The sequence below is a fragment of the Aulonocara sp. 'chitande type north' Nkhata Bay genome, linkage group LG7, assembly GCF_057382095.1.
Source record: "Aulonocara sp. 'chitande type north' Nkhata Bay isolate Kocher_YH1m ecotype deep benthic linkage group LG7, A_spYH_male_GT1.1, whole genome shotgun sequence".
NCBI lineage: Eukaryota > Metazoa > Chordata > Actinopteri > Cichliformes > Cichlidae > Aulonocara > Aulonocara sp. 'chitande type north' Nkhata Bay.
In genome coordinates this window covers 13,153,562-13,178,684 of record NC_141350.1, presented here as the reverse complement: position 1 = coordinate 13,178,684, position 25,123 = coordinate 13,153,562, and the positions used below count along the sequence as shown (strand labels likewise).

At 42.2% G+C, this 25,123-nt stretch overlaps 1 protein-coding gene and 1 long non-coding RNA gene across 3 annotated transcripts in view; one reads left to right on the top strand and one right to left on the bottom strand.

Moving 5' to 3' along the window:
* LOC147324692 (uncharacterized) overlaps nucleotides 1-9,240 on the top strand; it is an 82,907-nt gene extending 73,667 nt beyond the window's left edge. The window contains exon 5 of the long non-coding RNA XR_015130212.1: nucleotides 8,780-9,240. This is a non-coding gene — a long non-coding RNA (uncharacterized LOC147324692). The remainder of the gene's footprint in view (nucleotides 1-8,779) is intronic.
* Nucleotides 5,878-25,123, bottom strand: part of roraa (RAR-related orphan receptor A, paralog a) — a 184,004-nt gene continuing 164,758 nt past the window's right edge. For both annotated transcript variants that reach the window (XM_086298679.1, XM_086298680.1), the window contains 9 exons: nucleotides 16,325-16,410; nucleotides 14,580-14,721; nucleotides 12,232-12,627; nucleotides 11,471-11,592; nucleotides 11,233-11,365; nucleotides 10,143-10,250; nucleotides 9,046-9,156; nucleotides 8,741-8,853; nucleotides 5,878-8,341 (listed from right to left, as the gene is read on the bottom strand). In XM_086298679.1, coding sequence (XP_086154805.1) covers nucleotides 8,177-8,341; nucleotides 8,741-8,853; nucleotides 9,046-9,156; nucleotides 10,143-10,250; nucleotides 11,233-11,365; nucleotides 11,471-11,592; nucleotides 12,232-12,627; nucleotides 14,580-14,721; nucleotides 16,325-16,410 — 1,376 coding nt within the window. In that variant the 3' untranslated portion in view covers nucleotides 5,878-8,176. The remainder of the gene's footprint in view (nucleotides 8,342-8,740; nucleotides 8,854-9,045; nucleotides 9,157-10,142; nucleotides 10,251-11,232; nucleotides 11,366-11,470; nucleotides 11,593-12,231; nucleotides 12,628-14,579; nucleotides 14,722-16,324; nucleotides 16,411-25,123) is intronic.

Here is a 25,123-nt window from a genome sequence, read left to right as displayed (position 1 = left end):
TATTGGTCTTTTCTAAAATCAAGAGACTTGCTTTTTCCATTGAACTCTGGCGTCCATATAGATATTTTGTTGCCCGAGGAACCACCTTTAGCAGCAATAACTTGAAGAAATCATTGTTGAAGGATTTCTGCTCACTCTTCTTTACAAAATTGCTTCAGTTCATTGATTTGCAGGCAAAGCTCTGTTAAAGTCCCATTTGCAATGCCTTGATTAATTTATTTTTACAGCCTTTCTGGTGTAGACCTGCTGCTGTTCTTGGGGTCATTGTCTTCTTGCCATCCCCAACTTCAGCAATCAGACAGATTACCTCATATTTTAGAATACCACTCAGTACACTGTACAGAGGAGTTCGTGGTTCCCAGGTCCTGTGGCTGCACAACAAGCCCTAATTATCAGGACTCCACCACCGTGCATGACTGCTAGTATGAGGTGTTGGTGCTGATATGCTGTGTTTCACCAAAAGTGATGCTGTGCATGGCCAAACATCTCCGCTTTGATCTTGTCTAGAAGTCTTGTGGTTTGTTCAGATGCAGCTTTGCAAACTTAAGGCATTCTGTCGTGTTGTTTTTAGGGAGAAAAGTCTTTCTTCTGGCCACCCGTCCAAACAAGCCATAAATATTCAGCCTTTTTCTAATTGTACTGTCAAAAACTTTAATATTTAACATACTGAGTCCTGTAGAGTCTGAGTAATTCTTGTTTTCTTTTCTCTGAGGTTTGCATTTGTTAGGATGTCCACACCTGTGAAGATTATGCTGTTGTATTAACACACAACGAAATGCTGCAGGTCAGAAAACTGCCATCATTGCTTTTATAGAGGTGATCACATTTGCTGATGCTCAGTTAATTAAGTGCATTTGATGAGCCTCTAAACTCCTATGGAAGCAACAAGGGTGCATTTAACTTTGCACAGGCCTGCATAGAGTTCACATGACTGTAAGCACATATAGAAAAACAATCTGAAATGTTGGATATTATTCCACAGTTTGCAGTTAATAATGCTTAATCAAAATCTAAAATGTATTACATGGAAAACATTTAATGAAAAATGTATAAAGAGTCATTCATTAAAATAATTAATACAAGTGAAATGATTATCCAGATTTCTGGAGAAGCTTCAGATTTTGCATTCTTTTAGTCACCACAGATTTATTTAGATCTGGGTATTGTCCACATAATTCAGTCATTAAGAAAAGTTTCTAGCGGAGTGAGGCTCGTCACTCTGATTAAGTAACGGCAGAACGTGCGGTTTAACTTTTCTAGTGTGAGCTGAATACAGAGAGCAGACAACAGGAGACAGATAAACAGCCAGGGAAAAAACAAAGCCCATTACAAGCGGTAAATTTTATTATGGGATAACAGCACATAAAGCACATCTAAAATCGATGTGTCCAATGCACTTTTAATAAAGGTAATATTAAAGGTACAGTTTCTAAGTACAATATAACAACATTCATATTAGAATGAAAAGTATTTAAAAGACAACATTAAATTTCTTATTTTTCTTTACAGCCGTATTTACAAAATGAATCAAAATACTTATTTTCATATTTAAGAATCAGACAAGAAGGAGCAAAACTACGTTTGTGAATAGACTACCTGCTAAAGAGAGTTCAAAAGAGCTGGATAAAAAGGTACATGATCATCTGTCCCCATTTTACATCAGTAGCAAACATGTGACTTAGAAATTTGTGACAACCACACACTAGTTTCGGCTTTTTCCGTAATTCGTACTGCTTTTGCATGGAAAAAAAAAGAAGCCACCCTTGCTCCACCCTCCCCCACGCACCCACCCCATTTTTTATGTTAAATTACCCCAACAGACCGAGGGCACATTGAACACAGAACATTAAAGAAATCCAGATGCATCGTATGTCTGTTTTACAAACACATACAAATACTTAATATACAATGCATTAGTAAATCTTCCATCCTCAGTGAAATAAAAAAGAAAAAGTAGATTTAACACTAACAGAAAATGAAGAAATGTGGACTTTCTGTTAGGTATTTTTTGTTTGTTTAGTTCTTTTTTTTCTTTTTTTTTTGCTCAACCAGAAAAATCAAAACAATGTGCAGGAGAACACTTCTGTAATATCGTCCGCGAGCATTTGTCGACCAACGAGAAGCGACGTTCCCAGTTATGTTTCCGAAATGACGTGAGGGGTGACGTGTACACTCTAAACAGACCATCTACACATCGGAACCCTTCAACAACAACCCACGCGAAAAAGAATGAACAACACATGAAGAGAGAGAGTTTGAGAAAAAAAAACAAAAAAAACTAACATTTTAAGCATGAGCGAGCGACAATTCCCCCTCATGTACAAAATACATTGTCACTTCAGTACACATCTGGAAAAACCACAAAAACAACAACAAAAAAGGACAATCAAAACCATGTATGCATTTTGTTACACCGAGAGGCACTCAGTGTGATACGTTGTGTATTATTGCAAGCATATTCTTACTGATATTTGCTACAGAGTCGAGAGAAAAGAAAAAGGTCAACTTTGTCTTCAAATGGCAATCCTCTCGTGTACATTTTAACACTTCAGTGTGGTGCAAAAGGCTTGTGCCACTGGTTCTGGAGAAACCGCTGCTTCAGGATCAGGATAGTCTTAAAATGGGGAATAACAAAAGCATACACCGAGGCTCTGTAAAATGAAATCCAAGCACCACTTCCCTGCATCAGGTGAAGAACAATGCAGACACGGGGAGGTAAATAGTATCTTAAAACCTGACAAACTAACTAGCCTCAGTGAGTGTTTTTTTCTTTACAATCACACAAAGGAAAAAGGACAAAAAAAATCCAATACTGCTGTTTCAGTTTGAATATTATAATTCTTCCACAAACCAGAAAAGCGACCTTAATAAGCTTGTTAATTCGCAGATACTAGCTTTGATATAAGTCAGAAGGAAATAAGTGCCTTATCCCAAGTCTAGCACACTGATACAGGTACTGGCTGGGTAATTTTACCACTATCATTTTCATTTTCATTATTATCATTATCATTATCATTATTATCATTATTCGTTGAGTCCTAATATCAATAATACATTAATATGCGATGAAATCAATGAACTAATAGGGCGGCCTGGCTTAGGAATCAATACTTGGTTCACAAAATTAACTTACCTAGCACCACACATCAGGGCAACACAAAATAAATGTCAGCACGCCCTATCGCTATCAAACTAATCCTAAAGGAGGGAAGCAAAGTAGAAACAGAGTTATCGTACAATATGATGTCATTGATAAACAGATAAATTTTTTTTTTCACTGGGTAGGCCTTAGTAGCAGTATTTTCCTCTTACCCTATACAGACAGAAGTTACAAAGCTACCTTTATACATGTGATCAATAATAATATTAAATATGGTGAATAAACAGCAGAGAATGAGGGAGAGAGAGTGAGAAAATAAGATATACAGCACACAGGCCGTGTCAAGTTCTTAGTTCTCCACCTGGGAACAGAACTGGTCAAATGTACAGATGAAACATAAAAAAAAAGAGAAAACATCCACAAAATCAACACAAAAATAAAACCGAACCCAATGGCGATAAATAAGAGGTGTATTTACATGCAGATGTTCAAAGACTTATTATGCACAAAAGAATGAAAAATAATACACAGACATATATTATTGCTTGACATTCGATTATGGCTAAAAGTTGCTTTTCATTGTTTTGTCTCGTTATTTTTAAACTATATTCTTAAACGTAACTTTAATCATAAAGTCTTATCACCTGTGCTTTGGAAAATGGGTTTTGTTAAAATGCGACGACTGACTCACAATTCTGGGCGACACACCGGCAACCTCAAGCGTGACATAACGCCGGTCTTCACAATTTACGGTCGAAGACGCAATCTACAGTGCACATTTTGGCTCGGTTCATTTCAATTTAGGCTTGGACCAACAAACTGATAGCGAAGAATTTTTTCTTTTGAGACCCGTGAATTGTCGAAGGCGTTATGTCATGCTTTTTAAAATCTACAACTATTATGGATGGATCGAGCTCAGCATTCCTCAAAACCTTTGCTTCTTTTTTGTTAGAAAATGTAAAAAAAAGAAAGAAAAAAAGATCAAAACCTCTTCATCCACATGACCCTGTTCCTCTGTAATTATTAAAGCCTTGTCTGGGTTTTTTTTTTTAAATATTCACATACTGTGAGAACAGACAGACACACACACACGCACACACTATTGCTTTTTACAGACAACAGAGCAGAGACAAAAGGACCAGCACATTTTACTGTATACTATACACTGATTGAATAGCACAAGTAGCATCGATCCCTCGCTTAAAGTGGGATATCTCGAATGAGAATATACAGAAAGACATCACTTTTCAGGCCCGTGTAAAGGCGTAGTTTATAGTTATACACAAGCATCTGTGTGTTTGGTGACCGTTTCCTGCAATCTTCCTTCTATCGGAACCTTAAGAAGATTAAAAAATAGAGTGATTGGGCTTTATTACTTCTTTTTGTTCAGAAAAAGAGTAAACAAAAATCAACTGTATGAATAAAGTCAATTGAAAAAAGATGATGGCTGCACTGTAGAGACCCGTAATTATAACACAAGGCATATTGCTTGTTATACATTGTAGAGCACATTACCAGCTACTCGACTAAAATGAAAAACAAAACACATTTTATGAGATAAGAACCCCTTTTTAGTGGTAGACCTTAGGCTGACCATGTTTGACAGAATATTGTTTACGTGATCACATAACGTTTGAAGAAGAAATAATAATCTTCAAGAAACAAACAAACAAAATGAAAAGAATTGACAAAGAATCAGCCAAATCTCAATTTTCTCATTATTTTCTAACAAAATGTTCAGTGTGCTATGCCAAAAAAAAAAAACAATAATTAAAAATAAAATAGAAAAAGTTCAGCCAAGCTCCTCTCATCATTTGAGTGCTTTTTAAAGATTTTCAAAAAAATCTCATAAATTCACCAAAAAAACCCAAAAAAAAGTTAATGAAATGCTCCGCGACTCCAGAGGAAAGCGAGCCGTTTCTTCGGTCTACCTGTTACCTCCCTGAGCGTTCGCACCTAATCCTTTTTTCTGCTCTTGGCGGGCCGCCGGGCCTCTCAACACCGGATTGTCTAGCAGTGTTCCAGACTGGGTTTCTTTTGCTTTGAGACTGAGGTTTTCTAGTCGTACAGGGCTTGTGCATATCCAAAATAGCATTGGATCGTTAACAGATATTATTACTTAGGTACAGCATATTTACTAACAACCCAAAACACAACAGATTTAGTATTGCATAAGAATATTTGGTTTCCTAACAAAGAGGGTTATTATTCATAAAGACCCTGATGACACCGTTTTAAACCAAAACAGATTTTTTTTAAAAATTATTTTGTGTGCGTGAAAGAAATATGCCGTGTACTGAAAAACTACACTTTGTAAATGCGATGGGGTTTGATGGGTTTTTCTTTTACAAAGAAGATTTGCTTTCATTAATCGACTTGGCTGGAGGCCCTTTAAGGACACCAATAATGTGAAATTCTGAACAACTCTGTGATGAATTTTCAAATCGGAATTTTCAACCACTTCTCATGGAACGTCCCTGAAAAAAAAAAGAGAGAACGATAGAAAGAAAAAATATCTACTAAACTATAAATCTAATGAATTCAAACAGAAAAGCACAGAAGAAACTCTTCCCTGAGGGGTGACAGCGCAAGGCATTAACGCCTCGCGCAAATTGCACGGTAGAGGAATGATAGTGTGCAAACAAAAGGAAAACAACAACAAACAAACAAACAAACAAAAAGACAAAACAACTGGATTCAATGTTACAGACAGACTGGTGACAGATGTGTTAACATGCTTTGTCGGGTTTCTAAAGGGATATCATTTTTTTCTAGTCTTTTCTTTTTTTGTTCTTTTTTTTTTTTTTGTTCTTAACGATTTTTCTAAAAGCCGCTACTGAGATTGCTGGAATGTCTTAGGAATCCATTCTACATTACAGACGAGTAGACTGGAAAAGCGGAAGCAACGACTATTGTTTGGCACATCCAGGGTTGTTTCTTTTTTTTCTTTTTTCTACCACTTTACTACCACACTGACAAAAAAGACGCACTCAACAAAAACAGAAGCACAACAACAAAGCATTCTGAAAATAGCACTTGTCCTACCATTTTTATGCTTCTCCCCTAATCATACGAACAACGGCTAGTCTAATTATTGCAGGGATATAGTTAAGTGCTACCTGACATCTTTTTCTCTCCCTCGTTCTCTTTCGTGAGTTTATTAACCAAAACAAGTTACAAAAATAGAAGCTTTACAACCAGACAAGGCTTTGAATATTCACTTTCCCTTCACTGTTTCTTCTGTGTCCTGTCGTGGCGTTGCCGGGCTGAGACTGCGGTGAGAAGGCAGATAAAGACGCTGAAAATGTTCTTACAGAGGCTCGTAAATGTGCTTTTTAGGTTAGACCCCGGGGTCTCTTGCCATTAGGCTGTTAACTCGCTTGCTGTATCTTTATCTTCCACTAGATGGAACAATTGGATTAGAGACTGCATGTGAATTTCCCAGTCCAACCACATGGCTATTTGGGTTGATTTATAGCCTTAAAGAAAAATGTACAGATTTTCACAGTACAATGAGAAGCAAATGTTTAGTAAAAAAAAAAAAAAATCCCCAAAATCTGTCACCCGAGCACACCTAAGTTTTCTTGTATTTTCAAAAACTTGAAACAGATGCCATGAAATCCAGATCTGTTCACAACAAAAACAAAACATCACCGCAAGGTTGTTTTGTTTTGTTTTTTTGTATTATTTTTTATGTTTGTGCATGCTCCCCTCAGAGGAGTATCACAGCTACATTTTGACAGGCGTCGCACTGGCAGTTGTTGCGAAAACAAGCGACGGAGTGTCTTTAACCTGCCTTCTCATCCACGCCTCTTTTGTTCGCCAACCGGCAGCCACGCCAGCCACCCTAACAGACATCCCGTACGCTTCCAGTAGACCAGTAACATCTGCAGCTCCCGGGACTAACCTCTGCATCCATGATTCAACTTGTATTTCTTGTGCACATGCAACACATCACTAGGTAAATATACAAGTCTTAAATTAAAGAACGGTGTAAATAAAAGTGCCTTATCAATTCAACAATTAAGAATGGTCTAACTACTAATATCATACATGTTATTTAAAATAGATTCTATAAACATTACTTTTTTCTGTATAGTAAGTACTTATGACCATATACCCTGTAGTACATTATAAAACAGGTGGAATGGACCCTTTTCATTGTATTGGCGCCCTGTGCTTCTCCAGGGCACCTGTCCAGAGAAGGATTAATAGCAGATGGCCTTACATGGTTTCACTATGCAACAATGGTGGATGGAGTCTTTGACAACTTAAATCATTGCGTTTTCATTAGAATTACCAGAATTCTAGGTTTCTTTTTTTTCTCTCTCTTTTAAACGATTGTCCACAGAGAAGTGCCGATTGCAACGCCATGCCAATGGAACCTCCCTCGAAGTCGCCGTGAGTTTTCATCCCAAGCACTGCGTCATCCCAAACGACACGGCTTGAGCACAAGAGAAAAGAGGCTGAACTTGACCAAAGTGTGCGCGTTTATCTTTTTTTTGTTTGTTGTTGTTGTCACTTTTTCTGCATAAAAAGGTGACAGCTTTGACCATGGAAAGAAAGCAGAACTGTTACGGGAGTGTAACCTGGGAAATAATACTGATGTGGTCATCCTCTAAATGAAGAGGTCTTCAGCTTTTCTTTTCTTTTTCTTCAAAGGTGTCTCATTAATTGTTCATAATGATTAGAAGCCAGGTGTGCAGATTAAAAAAAAAAAAAAAAGGGAGAATGATAGGGGGTGATGCAGTTAATCAAGTGAAAACAACGACGAATGAAGAGAATTGGGTTAGAAAAGCGCATAAGAGGGTCAAGTTCAACCAAACAGAAATGATTTGTTCCTATCTCCTCTTCATGTCCCGTGGGGTGTCGGGTCCCACAATTCTTACAAAGAGAACTAGATTCAATATGGTAAACCTTGACAATCAACTCCCCAAGCCCTACCCTCCAATGTAAAAGAAGAAGTTGAACAGCGTGCCATCTGTCCGCTCTGGTGTGTGCAGGGCACCAGTAAAGTGTCTCAGATTCCTCCTCCACATTCCCCTACGGTGGGCACACTGGCACCTGGCAGGGTTGCTACCCGTCAAGGGGAATGGACTGCTCAAAGTCTGATCCAAACAGCTCCTTGTATAACGGGGGGAAGTGGGCACGCACAATGTCTGGGTATATTGCTTTGAAAGCTGTAAGCTTCTCTGTATGCCTACTGCACAGCGCCCGCAGTGTCGACACTTTGCATATCAACTGTGGAGAGAGAGGAGACAGGCTGTTTAGATTCACAGGGAGGCAAGGACATGGAGCAATGGTAGTGAAAAACATTCCTCCCTACAGTGTATTCCGTCTCACACAGGGGCAAACAGACTTGTAAATATTGAGACAAGCGCTCAGGCACAAGGAAAACTTGACACTTTATATTAAGGAGCCGGTGTAGCTGATAACAAAGCATATACTGATAAAAGAGGTATTTCATGTCACATTATGAATGTTTCCTCCGAAATCTGGGTTCATTTAATCTACTGGGGTTAAAAATGTTTCAAGGCCAGTGGATAAAGATCCTAAGCAGTGTAAGATTAAATTGCTACAACAGCAGGGAATTCCAGCTTTCGGGGATAACGGATGAAGTGTGTTCTGTATGCACTGTACCTTTGTAAGTATACCGTCCTCTCTGTGGTTCTTCTGCAGGACGTGCTGGAGGGCCAGTTGGATCTTCTGCTGGAGTTTTTCCACCTTCACCTTCTCCTGCAGCCAGGACCGGTCTGGAAGGAAAATAGTCACATCTTTATGTGGCTGTAAAACACATGTGGGGCTCTTCAAAGCCAAACACAATTCTTGAAATGCAAGATTTTAATTATCAGAAAAAAATAGGACTGCAACAGTGTGTTCATTATTGTGGTGAATGTATGTTTGCCTTTTTTTCACCCTCTCTTTGCACCGTGAATGACACCTACCAGCAGACATCAACACAAAGGCGGAGAACAGGGCGATCTCATCCTCAGACAGGTGCATAGAACACAAGTTTTTCCCAAACTCGAAGACGGAGCTGATCAAGTCGTCACAGCCTGCCGCAGCAAAGGACAGAGAGAGGGGGCTTAGGATATGGAAGACCAAAGAACAACATTCACTCTTGATCTTTATTGGGAGAGAGGCACACGGGGAGGGGAGAGGAAAGGGGGAGAAATGAAAAAGAGTGGCGTGCTGACAGCACATGGGAGCGTCTTAAGCAGAACAGGCAATGCTTTTACTGAGTTTTGCCTCCCAGACGAGTCACTTTTGGCAGTTGGGTGGCGTTATGCAAGCCAAAATGAGGTCACTATTGAGGCTTTTAGTTAAATCAATTATCGGAGATAGAGAGAGACAGGCGGATGCCACGGCAGCTCGGGAAGCCCATCACTCTGCCTCCCCCACTGTGGACCTCTCGGCACAGAATTCATAGGACACTGGTATAGTACACACACATGCTCACTCGTATACAAACACAATGATAGTGAATGCAAACTCACAATGAGAAACAGAATTCTCCACTTTTTCAGCCACTATGGGATGCATTTACATTTTTTTTTTTGTCAAAAGGTAGCTGGAAAAATCCACGGCGGGACATCTTAGCAGTAATATGGCAGTCTGACACAAATTCTATTTGCTTTCGCCTGAGATGTTTTATGTCAGGCTATCAATGATAGTTTTGATAGCACTCTCCCTAAAGACACTCCGTCTGGCTTTATTTATTCCACAGTTACAGGAGCCATATGCAGCAGAGCCTCACTAAGATCTCTGTTCTACCATAAATAACCGCTGAAAAGACAGCAATGCCAGGTGAGGAAGGGATGAGTGTTTGCTTCGAGGCGTTCAGCATTGTGCAGAACAGAACAGCAGACTCTAATTCTGGCTGTTACAACAAAGAAAGGAGTAATACACTGTAAAAAAAACAAAAAAAACCAACTAAACACACTCACACAAACACAGCAGCACAAAAATACACACATGCACAGTCATTCAAATGCATGAGTGCACACGCGCACACACACGTGCCTAAACCCACTCCACTTACCTAATGACTTGAACACATCAGGTCCAGCATATTTTCCATCAAAATACACTGTGTTGTTTTGCGTGTCAAAGGCACGGCACATTCTGACAAACACAACTTCCAGAGAGCCTGTGGAGACAGACAGGAATAAGATGCTGAATCTGAGCTTTGTTATTTCTGTTTTTTTCCTTTATCCCAACAGTTACACATCAGTCAGCCATGCAAAACGCATGATTTAGCTTTGTGCTAATCTTCTACAATATGACTAACACAACCACTTTGAAATAAAGAAGCCTGCTGTCAGAGTGAAGAAAAAAAAAGCCTCTGCAGATGAAAACATCATCGACAGAAGGCTATTCTTCCATAATGACATGCCTGATAAAAAATTGTACTCCATTCATTGGTGACAGTGCTTATTCATTCAACCTTTATTTAGATAGATAGGTGTTTATTGTGTTGTATAATTTGCACCACTCTGTGGGAGTGGATAAGAGGATCAAGAAAATGTAACTGAAGCCATTATTGCCTCCAAGGGAGATGCTACTGTTTTAAAATGTCATGTCTGACAAGGGATCTCGCTCTGTATTTCGTTATTCGTATGGGCTGTGCTAATGTAAAGAAACACCCAGGGAAGGACCCAAGAGAGCTGTTTGTTTGCTGGATATGAGGTAGATGTGTGTCTGTATTTGTCTATAAATATAGGTGACTGTGTGCAAAGAGCCATAGCAGGGTTATATATACACAATTCTGTGAGTGCATCCTCTTAAGAGAAGTTTAAACAGACATCGCTGATGCTTGAGAAAAGGAGAGAGAAATGGCGGCAGGCATGATAGGTATTATCTGAGCTCGGGAACACATGACTTATCTAATGCTGTGTCTGCCTTTGTTATGTATGTAATGAACGGAGCCAAACGGGGAGAGACAGAGACGGTGAGGGAAAGCAGGCGGGGTGGGGTCTCCTCTCTGTGACACTGTCTGTGCCTGTGAAGAAGAGGGCTTTGTGCAGTCAGGTCAGCTACGCCCTTGTGACAATGCCAGAGGAGAGGGGTGGAGGGGCTGGTAGTGGTGGGTGAGTTTGACGGCAACAGGCCATGTTGACAAGCTGTCATACCTGCTTTCAGCAGCACTATCTGATCGTTCTGACACAGCTCCATGAAGCCGTCGATGCGCTTGGCAAACTCCACCACATACTGAATGGCCTCTGTTATTTTGATAGCGCACAGCTGCCACATGACTTCCCGGGGCTAAGAACAGATAGGACAGTGAATGGGTTATCTACTTTAAAACAATGATTCTGATTACTGTAACTGCTGTGGAGACCCAGAAAGGCACAGCGGTGGTAAAGATACCTTGTTCTGGTAGCTCTCCACCTCCTCTTGCAGGAAAGCCTGCCAGGTCATCTGCTGCAGCTCCTCTCTCAGATACTGACATGTCTCCATGTGTGACTTAGAAATGTTCTGGGCCAGGTGTTCTGAAACACAAGCAGTCACAAAGACGGAAGATCACAGTTGAGATTCGAATGTTTCTCACAAGGCTATGTGAAAGTGAAGACCTCACTGATGAAATATGCCACAGGAAAAGAAGATTTATTTACTGAGCCTTCGTGAAGGAGGAGAGGCGGATACGCGTGGGCTTTTTTTGACTGGGAAAAGGCTTGTTGACATTTCCTTTTACTGCCTGCAGGAAGCTCATAGCTTAAGGTTGAGGGAAAGCCAATCTAGTTATGACACAAATGCATGGAAAGGAGGAGGGGTGCCACGTTACTCACTGAAACAAAGGTCACATTTTCTCTGAGAGAAATATTGAGTATAAGAATTTAAATGGTTTTGAAAACACATCTGTTAAAAGGAGTTCCTAGGCACAGGGGAGCCTAAAAAAATGATTTCCCCAGACGCCTGCCCTGCTGGATCCTGATTGGCCCTAATTAATGGAAACTAATTACAAAAAAGAGGCTCTTTTAATGAGTGTTGGAGATGAGTCTCCAACCTCCTGCTATTTTAAGCAACCTTTGTGTCGTTTGCCCCACGGTTGAGTTGTTCCCCCCCTCTCCTTCATTTTGCTGTCTCCTTTTGCCTTTTGCCTCTCCCTCTCTCTCGCTGCTGCTCCTTACCTAGTTCAGCCATGGACACGGTGGGGGAGGTTTCTCCATTGGTGAAGGAGCAGTAGGGGAAGAAGCCAGAGCCTGGGGCAAAGTCGCAGATGGGCTCCGGCTTGATGCCGTTGATGTCCAGGCCTGACTGGTCAGGAGATGGCTGAATGTCCAGGTAGAAGCTGCTGACAGCCGAGTCTGGTTTGCTGCCATCAGGAGTATGACCATCCATGTAGCCGCTGAGGTCATCGTGAAGCTCCGTGAGGCCACTGGCAGAGAGGCCGTAGCTAGGTGTGAGTGGCTCCGCCTCCCCAGGCTGTTGTTGGTGGTCACGTTGCTGCTGCTGCAGCCGGTGCTTCTGGACCTCAGCGTATAGGCTGTCTCGCTGCTTCTTTGACATCCGACCAAACTTCACTGCTGTAATTAGCAGGACAAGACAAGTGTGAGACTAACAAAACACTCAGAATTGGTGGCACTTTCTATGAAGGATCTTTGCATCAAGTAAAATAAATGTACTAAGTTTAATTTACTTATTGTATTCACAGTCAAGTGATTGTGAACCACTACTAGTTTTACTAGCGGGTTGGGCGTACATAGAATATCACTGTTTTTTGAGAATCAGTGTTTTATCAAAGCACTCTCCCCCAAATGCCTTACATTAAAGTAACCAATTAAATAATGAAATAAATAAATATATTGTTAGTTATTTACCAGTTTTGATCTGATTTGTACTGTTTTGATTTGCTGTAATTTACAGTCGAGCCACTTTCTCCCCTCTCCTGTGCTCTCGATTTCACCATATGCATGCTGTGTCAGGCAAAAGCTTGCCTACACTCAAGCTGAAGAAAACTTGCATTCATTTCAACACTTCCCCAAAGCAGTCCATCTAGGAGAAAACACTCAATACGATTATTTTTTCAAACCTAGTAAAAGATTTTAAATTATATGGCATTCTCTTTTGCCTCATCTTTAAGTATACTGACACTTGTCTCTAGGAAATACAATGGAATTGCACAGACTGAGTTTTCTCACACGTTTGGGAATTTTTTGGGAAGAAATTAAAGTCTTAGGCAATTTAATTACCCTTCATCTATAAACTGTGCTTTACTATCAGAAAGCAGCACACCATATATTTTAGCCACGGGTTATTCCCATTAATTTACAACATATTTTTATCTAGGGGGGGATCAGCATTAATTATATTGATTTAGAGATTATTATGAGCAGCTTCACAAATGCAGAGGTAAAGGTGGAAAGGAACCAGAAAAGCTTATCAGACAATCAAACAGCCCAAGTGTCTGCCTCCCACCTTAAGGTTTCCAGACTAAACATTGGTTCTGTGAATGAGACTTCTTGGCCGGTGTTCTGGGGACCTGGCAATAAGTCAGCCGGTCACAGTGTGTGTATGTGTGTGTGTATGCACAGTGGAAAGTGAGTGGAACAGCAGAGAAGAGTTCGGGCAGATGGGCTCTGGTGTGTTCAGTGAAGGTAAGAGTCACCTTCTACTGTCCAGAGTGTGTGTTTATACATGAGTGTGTCTTCATACGTGCATGTAATAATGTATACTGGATAGCTGCGCACACGGTGCTAATGCACTTCTGTGTTAATTTAATAAGTGTGCATGTGTGTCTATGAAGTTGTACCAGTCTCTTCGCTTGTACTCCGTTCAAGTTTTCACTTGTCTGTGCACATCCCTCTGTGCCATTTACAGAAAAATGGCATGGCTCTGCTCTGTTCTGATAGAATCTCTTAAGCCCAGTCTAGTTTGGACCAGCCTGGCACAGCAGGAGCCCCTCTGCACACACCCCCACCTGTGTGATCCCATTACTGCATCTCAGCTGCAGCAGGACTAATGACAACCTCTAACAACCTTGTATTTCATCAAACCTAGTTTCTATCACAGCAACAAATTAGGCCCACAGACATAGTGCTCACCTACTACTGGCAGAGAATGAACACAGACTGACAGCTTAACATGTTCTTTAAGCTGGAAATGTCCTTTGGAAATGTCTGTTGTACCCCTTTGAGAATAACGACATTATCTCATCTCATTCCTACAGATTTTCTTTGTCTCTCCAGCGAGATTCAAATACACAGCTGCTAAAAGATATAGACTGACTTGATAATGTAAATTAGAGCTGCTTCTCAGTAAGTTTGATATTTTCACTGCCACAAGGAAGCTCTTTTTGCTCCCTTTACGGGGAGGTCAGTGTCCAACAGTTTCCCTGAAGCATCGATCCAAAGGCGGTTTAGCGGAGCACACGTTTGCCCACACAGGAGCCTGAACCGGGGCTCTTCACATCTCACCACTCACCATGCCACCCTGCTAAATCCACCCACTTGCTTCTCCTCTTCCATAGAGGACTTACCATCTCGTGACATGCCCACTGCCAGGCACTTCTGCAGCCGGCAGTGCTGGCAGCGGTTGCGGCTTGTGCGGTCGATCAAGCAGTTCTTCTGACGGGGACAGGAGTAAGCTGCATTGCTCTGCTGACTCCTCCTGAAAAAGCCCTGCATTAAACAGAGGACAGACAAGGAAACAGCTCGGGTTACTGGAAAAACTTGTGTGAGTGAAGTCGTGTTTTCATCTCGAAGGATCAATTCATGCCCCATGTCAATAGCATAGCCGTAGCTCAGGTTGTAGAGAGGTTTGTCTGCTAATCATATGGGTTCAATCGCTAACGTCCTCGACATGCTGAAGCTTCCTCGCGAAAGTCACTGAACTCCAAGTTGCTTCAGATGTGTGTGCGTGAATAACAAACATGTAAAATGCTTTATAGAACCAGTAAGGTTAAAAGGTGCTCTGTAAAAAGTGATCTGTTTACCACTGTGCTTAACATATTACTCATTGACCGTGACTGTTTCCAAGTGGTGTTTTTTTTAAATTAATATGAAATTTATACATAACAATACTACCGTGACTATATTTTCTACTGTAGTATCTTAGGAGTGCTGCATTTCAACCGTGAGTACAGCATGAGGGTGTTGTGTTTGGGTAGGAATGATAACAGTGGATGGTTATTAGTGTTGATTAACGCAGCACTGGCATGCGCGGTGTTAAAGGATTGTGAATGCACACCGACCGGATTCCTCATCCTTTGACTTAATGAATTGATTCCAGCACATCATTAACATGCCCCACTCTACTGCTCCATACACATATGTCTTAATTAGCTGCTCATTGGCTGTTTAATTACAAGAAAACAGCTGACAGCTGCCAAGTTGCTTTATAATAGAAGCCATTATGGAAACCGACTAAAACTGCCAGTGACAAGCAGCACTCTTTAATAATGCTATGATTTATGGTCCAAACTTTTGTACTCGCACATATCATTAAAGGCCTCTCTGCCTGGACTAATTAGCAGTCATTAAAGATAGATTTCAGCAGTTTATTCTTTAGTGTTTTGTCCCTGCAAGCTCCTATGTGAGGGAGAAGAGTGCAGGAAAGGAAACTCTCTCTGTCCCTCTCTTGTCTGCCTCTCTCTCCTTCACACACACACACACGCGCGCACACACACACACGTGCACATATATAACCAGGAGCAAACAGCAAAGGTGCAGGCTGGCTGAGGAATGCTAATGATGTGCCTGGTGACAAGCATGGGGACAAGAATACACTCTAAGCACAAAATTCCTCTCACTGTGAATGGTTGGTGCATTTGAAACAGTACAAAAGGTGGCTTCAATAGAAGCAACACACTGTAGCAAACAGCCAACAATCTGCTATAATTCAAAGCACTGTGCTTTTGATCATTTTATTTCAAGAAGAGCAGGCTGCAGCAAAAGCAAAAACAGCAAAAGACACGTCCCTGGGAGGGAAAGGCAAAGCAAGGCAGAGGAATGACTTTGTCCTACTAATTGTGGTTTTCTGTGATGTCCTCTGCGGTGCTTGACCACTTTAATGATCACACTCCGCGTGTCTTTGCTTTGCAGTCCCTCTCCAAATCGTCGCAAAACTTCCGCAACATTTTCAAGTGTATTTTTTCCTCGCAAGCAACTTTCGGCACTTCCCCGGCGTTCCCAGTCTTTCCTCTTTGAGCTCTTCTGTCCCTTTGCGTGCACGCAGGCACACTACCTCCCTTGGCACAAACGGGTTCGGTCTCTTGATGCTTACCTTACAGCCTTCACATGTTATCACACCGTAATGGATGCCTGATGATTTGTCTCCACAGATCTTGCAGGGAATTATTTCGATTTGAGCTGCGGAGAAGAAAAGGAAACGAAAGAAGAAGAAAAAAAATAAATAAAAACGTTGCTGTCACAAGTCACCGTACAACACCCTCACCATGGATCCATGTCGGTACATGAAAGAGCACCGTGCTTCTAAAAACATCTCATCCGATGGCTTTTGAATCTTCACTTCCACACAGCATTAGCTGAATATTTACCGATTTGTAATGTGTGTCTGTGTGTGTGTCTGTGTGTAAGCAAGGAGGCCATTTTAACTCCTTACAAGCAGCAATGTAAACAGAGTGTCATTTTGGATCCTAAACACAACCTCTAGAAGAAAAGTTACCCATAATCCTTAATGTACAACAGGAGCACTAATATTGGCCTTGTATTACGGCAATGACTCATTTAGCCACACGAGGAGATGTTTTCCTCGCTGGAAAACTTGACTTCATGAAGCCTCGTATATATTTCAGAACCATAAAAAACCCAGGAGTAAATCCACCGTGGCCACAAAGAATCATAACATGCCCGCTGTGCTGCAGGGAGCTGTGGCAGCGACTGCATGTGCACCTCTGTATACGCTACAGGGTTCAGTTGCGGTTTGGCTGTGGTGTTGTGCTGTTGACAGGCCTGTGATTCACCCGCCTTAAGAGGACAAAAGCAACGAGGGGACAGGCCTCATCCATCGTTGGCCTTCTCCTCAGGAGCCGACCACAGGGCAACACAGCAGAACAGACAGAACACACAGACATCAGAGACACAGAACTCCCAGCTCGTCCCACTGCTTTCAGCTTTATCACTGCAGCCACTGATGCTACCATCCCTCTCCACCTCCACCCCCACCCCACTCCAGAGATCTCTATCTCAAAGCCCTCCTCCACATCTCTAGCATCTCAGTCCCGCCATCCCAACAGTGCACTACAGCGCCAGACAAACGCCACTATCTGATCTAAATCGAGGAAAGATCACCGCAGGATATTTTCTCACAATCTAATGGTTTTTGGGATTTTTTTTTTTTAACTAACCAACCTGGAGCCAGCCAATCACGGTGCAATGAGTTGTTGCAGCACAAGTCTATACCAATTAGTGGAGGAATATTATGATTTGTCTTGCAGGGATGAAATAGAAATTATAATATTTTAAAATATAGTGGCACGTTCACAGTGTCAAAGTATTACATCAGCCTCACCCCTCTAACAAGGCCTAACTGTCTACTACAATGCCTCAGGTCTCTTCTAAAGACAAGGAGCTTTAAATATCCCCTTCAACACCTTAACAACCAGCCTCTTTAAACTAGTTTGATCACATCAAAAGTACTTTTGTGGGGTTCAATCCAGAGATCCCTGCCCATTTTAATCAGCTGCCTACGAGCCTATAATGTGTCATGTGGATAATGTCCTTGTCCCGGAGGCATGCCCGGGAGAGGCCCTTAACACACAGACTCTAATCCACTAACCCGGGAGCCACACTCTATTCATTCAGGAATCTGTCTGTTCTCCTCGCACTGCTGGAGTCAACAAGACCAGCCATGTTTACTTGGAATTAGCCTACATTTTAGCAAAACGAACAAAAGGGAGTGGTGGAACATGCACAATTAATTCTCCTCCAGACAACACCTCCTGTGATTTGCGATTCTCACATACAATAGAGGGCACTGCACCTCATCGGCCCGGATTAGAGTGAAATCCAGGCAGGAGGCGGGCTTTGACAACCTAACTGAGAGGGTTAATTCATAATTAATCTTCTCCTTACTGTGCACAGTTACTTGTTATTTGATTTAGGTCTATCTCTGTATGAGTGCACTCTATTGTTTGTTTTTGTGTTCTCCCCGCATGAGCATTAGCAGTGCAGTGTGTTTCGACTCCTTTAGCATTTTCAGCCTCATTACTTACATAATTTGTTCTGACATGCACTCACAACAACTGAAGCGTGCTGTAATTATGACTAGCTGCGGTTATGATGAACTAAAGGTTGTAGCGGCAGGCCCCAGCCATTGGGTGGCAGTGCAGGGCTGTAGCTATGGTTGTCTTGCCAAGTTAAGCCAAGCTTCCACCCACCCTATCCAGCCCACAGGCTTTTGGCTCTGAGCTCCAGCCTCTGATAGCTTCAGGCTTAGGCTGCTGCTAGCTTCCCCCACCCCCACAGCATAGCTGTGAGATGCCTTCATCTCTCCTGAAGAAGCGGAGCTGGCTGGGCGCTCACTCAGGCCTGACAGAGGCTGTGCCACATCAGGTGAAAGCAGTGGGAGTATAGACACAGGGGTGCCAGGCTAGGCAGGGCATACATTCACACAAGCATGCCTCACATAGCCCTATCTGCAGCATGAAGGCCCTGAGTGCACACAGTCTCACTAGCTAACACTCTTCTCCCTCCACCGCTGCACAAGCCCCTAGATGTTCAGTGCACTCAACAATAAAAAGGGTTTGTCTCTGGACCAGCTGAGACAGGCTCCATAGCTTCTTGTAGGAGAAAAGACATCACTTCGAACATATAGTTATTTCCACGCTAGGCTGAGCTGCTTTCATAAAGAAAGGGGTCAAGGAGAAGAAATGAGCAATGGCACAACGGAGATCAAATACACCATGAAGTCACCTAAATCATCAGTCAATATTTGCCCCTTTGAGTGACTGGTCATGAGGCCCCTAAGCCACACTTCAGACAACTGAGGATGATTTGAACTGAATTCACAGAGGGGACCCAATCAAACAGAAAGGCCTACACTTATAAGCACTCCCAATCTGGCAGTCAATATCTATTGACATGAGCTGCGGTGTTAACTGCCTCTTGGTGTGAAACAGGCAGCTGCTGGCTCGCTTGAGCTTGACCGGTGCAGTGCCACTGATCCCATTCACCGCGCCTGCCTGCCTGCCTGCCTGCCTGCCTCTCTGCCTGCCACTTCCCTGTCAGCCAGCCTTGCCTGCTCTGTTTACGACATCAAAGCCAGGCACAGTTAGACAGGCAGTCATGCTAAAGTCCATCCCAGCAGCCCGCTGCTCCTCACAGCACTGTGAGATGGCCTCTGCACGCAGGACACTTCAGAGACACCTGCTGAGATGCCAAGATTACGTTTGAATCACACCACAACACAATCTTATCAGGACTGTATACAGCATTTGCAGCGAGGTGCGGGTGGGCTTGGGTGATAGGCATGGCAAAGAGAGCAGACAGTGAAACAGAATGTTAAAGCTTGTTCTTTGTCTGTCTGTGTCTGAGCAGTTCAAGGACACTGATTCACAACACTGGCAGGCCTTTTGAGAGGATGACGTGTCACTCAGAGCACATGTACAATGGGGCAGTGAGGCCTCCGTATGCTCACTCGGTGCCCTTCACTGTCTTCTTCACAGCCCTGAGATCATCAGCCCCTTTATTAAAACTTCAGCACACATTAACAAGGACCAGGAAACGATCATTCAACTCTGACCGCTCATAACAATTTACAAAGTCCACGCTAACAGTTTACCGAGGCTGCTTACTCGCTGCCTAACCACTGAGTAAGCAGCTATTAGCAGATAAAAACACATTCGCCTGCGTGATGCAAATTTAAATTAAAGATGTAAGGAATGATGCGCAAGATTCTATCAAGGTGAAGAATAAAATGACTGCTGATGAAAAGAACAAGTAAGTGTGCACTGAGAGGACCTGCTCATGGTATCAGATAGGGCTGCGCAATATGACCAAAATCTCATATCCCGATATAAGACATTTATCGTCCTGACAACGATATAAATCACACGTTTTTATATCGTCATCCAATATATATCGTTATATCGAACAGCCCTAGTATCAGATATAGACTGTATTCTTGTCAGATGTAAACAAACCATTAATTCAGGTAATTCCTCGTTTTTTTCTCTCCATATTATTCACTGTAGCATGCAGATAAAAAAAACAACCCATAGAGCAACTGAAAATCCTACAGGCTTGTGCCAACATGGAAAATCACTACTAGTCAAAATCTCCTGGCTGTTCCCACTGAACCCTTGGACTACTGACATAACGTTGACGGATTAAGATTATCCCTTACATTACAGACCCATGCCCAGGCCACCATCATAATGCTGAGAGCTTAACCCATTACTCGATTGGACCATTAACTCATTTTCCCATAGCCTTCATGTGATAGATGTGTAGAATAAATTAGGTTTGAAACCAAAGCTTCTACGCTGCTCCGTACGGGAATAAAATATTTCTTTTTGTTTTTTTGGGGGGCTCATTTACAATGTACACCACTCTGGGGAAAAAAACCCAACAAAAAAACCCCCAAACATTGACTTCTCTATGTGTGACAGCCGTGTTGTGCTGACAGCTGTCAATGACAGAGTGACGCAAGCCAGCGGGCTCATGTCAGAGATTATGTAAGGAACTGGACAGGGCACAGCATAATGAGCAGATTAGCAAATTCTCTCCCACACATAACAAAGTGTGCTAATATATTATCTTTCTAAAATATTTAGCAACAAATCAAAACAAAAGCTTATGGGGATATCGGCTCCCAAGACAGTTATACAAAGCACATTTTCTTACAGAGCCTTCAAACGCGGTCAACACGCAAACACCAGAGGCACTGAACTGTCTGGCAAATGCGCACTAAGCAATGTTTCTCCATCATTATGCGTCTATTTATTTTCCTTACATGAACTTCCCATTTGGAAATGGAGATCAGCTGTCGGTTGATAAACAGAGTCTTCTCTGAACAGATTCCCGTAACAGTCAGATCGAGCTGTAGAGCGACGACAGCCTAACAAGAGATGGAATCAGAATTCTGCCTCTTTTTATCTGCCAGGGCTCGGCTGTCATGTGAAGTCACACAACACAATACTTTTTTATTCCCATTTATGCAGCAGAAGAAAGGTTATTTGAATGTCAGTGGCAAAGGACAGTCATGGCACGGAACACAGGCAGAATAGTATAAATGTGTTATTTGTTTAGGGATCGGAGGCAGTTGGCATATTACCATAGTGCTGTTCTAATGGCATTTACTGGTCGGCAGCACACACGCATACACAAAAACAACCCACAAACCTGCAGACCTAAACTCTATATCATCACTGTGAAACAGCTTCTATTCAACCTATAAATATACACAAGTCATCAAAAATATTTGGACCAAAGGGATTAGCGTGAGGAAGGACATAATTGACACATTTTGATGTCTTTATGCTGAGTTTTGCTAATTCCCCCCAATCATTTAGCTGCCTAAGCTGTGATCCCACTTCACTAGAGACCAGCTATATCTGAAGACCTATTCCAGTTTCAAAAAAAGAAAAAAAGAGGGGGCTCTTTAAGCCCTTCCCTATTATTCCTTCATAGAAGTGCAGTGACTTTAGCAAAGCTCAGGTCTGGACCATTGCCCTGGGCTGCTTTTTGGATGAACTCAAGCATACATCTCTGTGTTTGTTTGTGTGTGTGTGTGTGAGGCCTATTAATATTTAACACTGCCCAACTCCAGATGCCTGTACAACACAGCAGTGCTTCTCTCTTCATGTATCTGCCTGTATTTACTTGACTGTTTTATTGAAGTGCATTCTGACACCCTCTATGAAGGGGGAGCAGGAGAGAGGGGAAGACGTATTCCCAAACCACAGCACAAGACATCTCTCTCCATGTCTCTTTCTCCACCGGCGTAACAGTAATTTGGGCACTAATTTATGTGTTGTTGTGACAAAGATTGAGGAGCTTCCTGACTGGGAGTCTGCTTTCCTGCACTCTAGGGGAAACAACAAAAGCCTGGGTTTACTGAGCAGACGAGCACCATGAAGGGTAGCATGTGTGCGGTGCTCTTTTCCCTCCCTTGTCTTTCCCACCTGAGCTCAAATCTCCCCCCCACACCCCATCACTCTTTACCCCCTCTATCCATCTTCCCCCCACATATTCCCATTTCGTCTGCAACTGTAGTGACAAGTGAAGTTGTGCCTCGGTGCTGGGGATCAGAGGGCACGCCCCTTGCGTGCACGCAAGCGTGTGCACATGAGCATACATGTGTGCCTCGGAGAAAAGCTCGCGCTGTTTGCTTTAATGACAAAACACAACCGGTACGACAGAACTCACTTATATATTGAGCCACAAAAAAATGCATCACAAAGTTGCAAAGTATTTAGTTCATTAAGATCGCATGTCATCCATCCTTGGTTATTATGACGTATATAAAAAATAAAACTCGAGCAAATGTGCATTTTATGCTCTACTCACACGTTCTGCAGCAAGTCATTGGGATGCATCAAAAGTCAAAATCACTGAGGCTCAAATCACACAGGGCCAACTGATGGACTGGTGCAAGAGCTGCTGGTTGAATGATTTGGTTGAGGATCATGTGATGTTTGGAGCCTGCATTCTGACCACTTCAACTAAAGGGGCAATAGTTAAAGGCTCGACTGTGGTACAGTGCCTTAGTTAAGCACCTCTCAGTCCCAAAACTCCCTGCAGCGATGGCAGCCGAGTAGGCTCTTCCAGAAAAAAACTCAGGAATATATAAATAATGAATCTTTCAAAAATATCCACTGCAATTACACGCGGAAACCTTTACATAACAACAAAGAGTCTTGTTCCAGTGCACCAGGGGAATTTGCTGCTGCCACACTGCGACACACCACAACTTCCTTCCTCCTATAATTGCTGTATTAGTATGCGTTTCTGTAAGACAACCAGGATTCTTCTGGGCGTTCTGAATCGAATCATTCTGCTGTTTCACACAAAGAAATCAAAACATACACTCACACGTGCGTTTTTCAACATTTAAAATTTTTTTTTGCTCACTTCAGTTCATTAAACATTGGGGGTGAAGCAAAGATGTAAAGGGGAAAAGAGGAGGGAAGCTGGAGGTCCCATCTCATGCTGCTGCTCAGGGTCAGTGGGTCAGAGGCACACAGCCAGAACACACATGCAGAGCAGGCTGAATAGTTCAGCTGACAGTAATTGTCCCTCTGTGGTCTGCTTAGGAAAACATGTTTCCAGACAACGCGGACTGGCTGCACGAGCCAGATAGTAATCACGATCTTGATTTGCTCCATCGAATGGGGAAGCTCGGCATAAGCCTCCAGATATGGCTCGAGTCAGTATTTCCACTGGAGCTGACATCAGCTGAAGCAACCTCTGGGCAGGAACACAGCACAGCAGTGTTATAATACAATATCTCTTCAAAAATTAAATAACATAGAATAAAATCTCGAGAGAATCCACACTGCAAGTCACCCTTTAAAAATAAAGTCAAATTTTTACTATTTTATTATGCCGTGCAAGACCAAATTAAACGGCAGATAATATTACAATACCAAGATTTTTTTTTTATCCCACTACCCACAACCTGAATTTAAAAAAATCCTTTTAATAACATTTGTTGTGACTGCCACATTTGTCAGCTGCTGGTGCTCTTTACCGACTCCAGCGGCGGACAAAGACGAACGCTGTTGAAATGAACCAAGATAAAAGCACATGCTTTCGCCGTCTTGTGACAACGTGCTAAAGAAATGTCAAAGTAAATCCCAAAATTAAAAAGTCATGTTGCCAAAACATGTGTAGGGCTGTTTGTCTTTGAAAGCTATTCTAGTCTATTAGTTTAAACAATGAATGCTCCGCGTGGCATCTCCGTTACTCAACAACTTTCGCAGCAGGGCTGATGAGCACTACCTCTGCCATTCTGCTTGAAGGTCTTTGGTTTTCATCAGCTGAAAAAGAGCAGGCAAGGACAGGGAAGATGAATGACATCAATGGCCAGCCGATACTTCCAGGGACGTGTGATTGAGACAAATGAGCCTTGTTACATTAGCTGGGATACTGAATCCTGCTGCTCAAAGATCCAGAGCTTGATAGAGCTGAAACTAGAGGCACCCAACCTTTCTACAGATCACCGGTGTCATGGGGCCCGAGAAGAAGAGCTTTCTCAAAGTGCCTGCTTCGCTGGGCTCACTCCCCCCCTCCCCCCCCCCTTTTTCTGCTTTTCTCTTGGCCCACATTTGCTTTGCTCTATTTTATACCAGTGCACCCACACACACAAACACACACAAACATTGTGGCTACATGGCCTTCAAAGATTATTTTGGCCTTTTCTAGGTGTAGATGAAAGTGAAATACAGCCATGATCTAATCTATATACAATACACTTGAGCATTAGTGTCTATGAGCACTTCCTTCATTCATTATGCATTCCCACTGCTACTAAATGCACAAAATGATTGCACTGACATTGCAACAATCCAAAATATATTTGCATTGTTGGCCATGATAAGCAGACTGAGGCAATGAATTTTAAGGGTTCTGCTTAAGTGTGAGCACACTGCTGTGTCACTTTAGTGGTAATCATGAATGCAAGCGAGCGTCAAGTTACACAGTATCTGACAGGCTTGTAGGAAATTAGGTGTATATTCCATTTATTTATATATATATATATATATATATATATATATATATATATATATATATATATAGTAGTGATATCTTCTTATAATTCCTGTGCATCTGAGCCCCACAGTTAGAGACTATACTTCTTCCCTTAAACCCTCTAAATATACATTTTTGAAAATACACTGCCACTGAGCTCACAATCAAGTGAATTAATTCCGTTTTTGAAAAGCTTACATTTGTCCCAAAAAAGGGGTTTTCAGTCATTTTTGCAGAATATAAAAATAAAATCTGCGATAATCTCTGGTGGAGGAGCTGCTGAGCAATTTCACCGTCATCCTCCTTTCCTCTAGATGTAACAGACCGTATGAAAGGCATTCCTAGACGACAGGGGTGCACAAGGAGT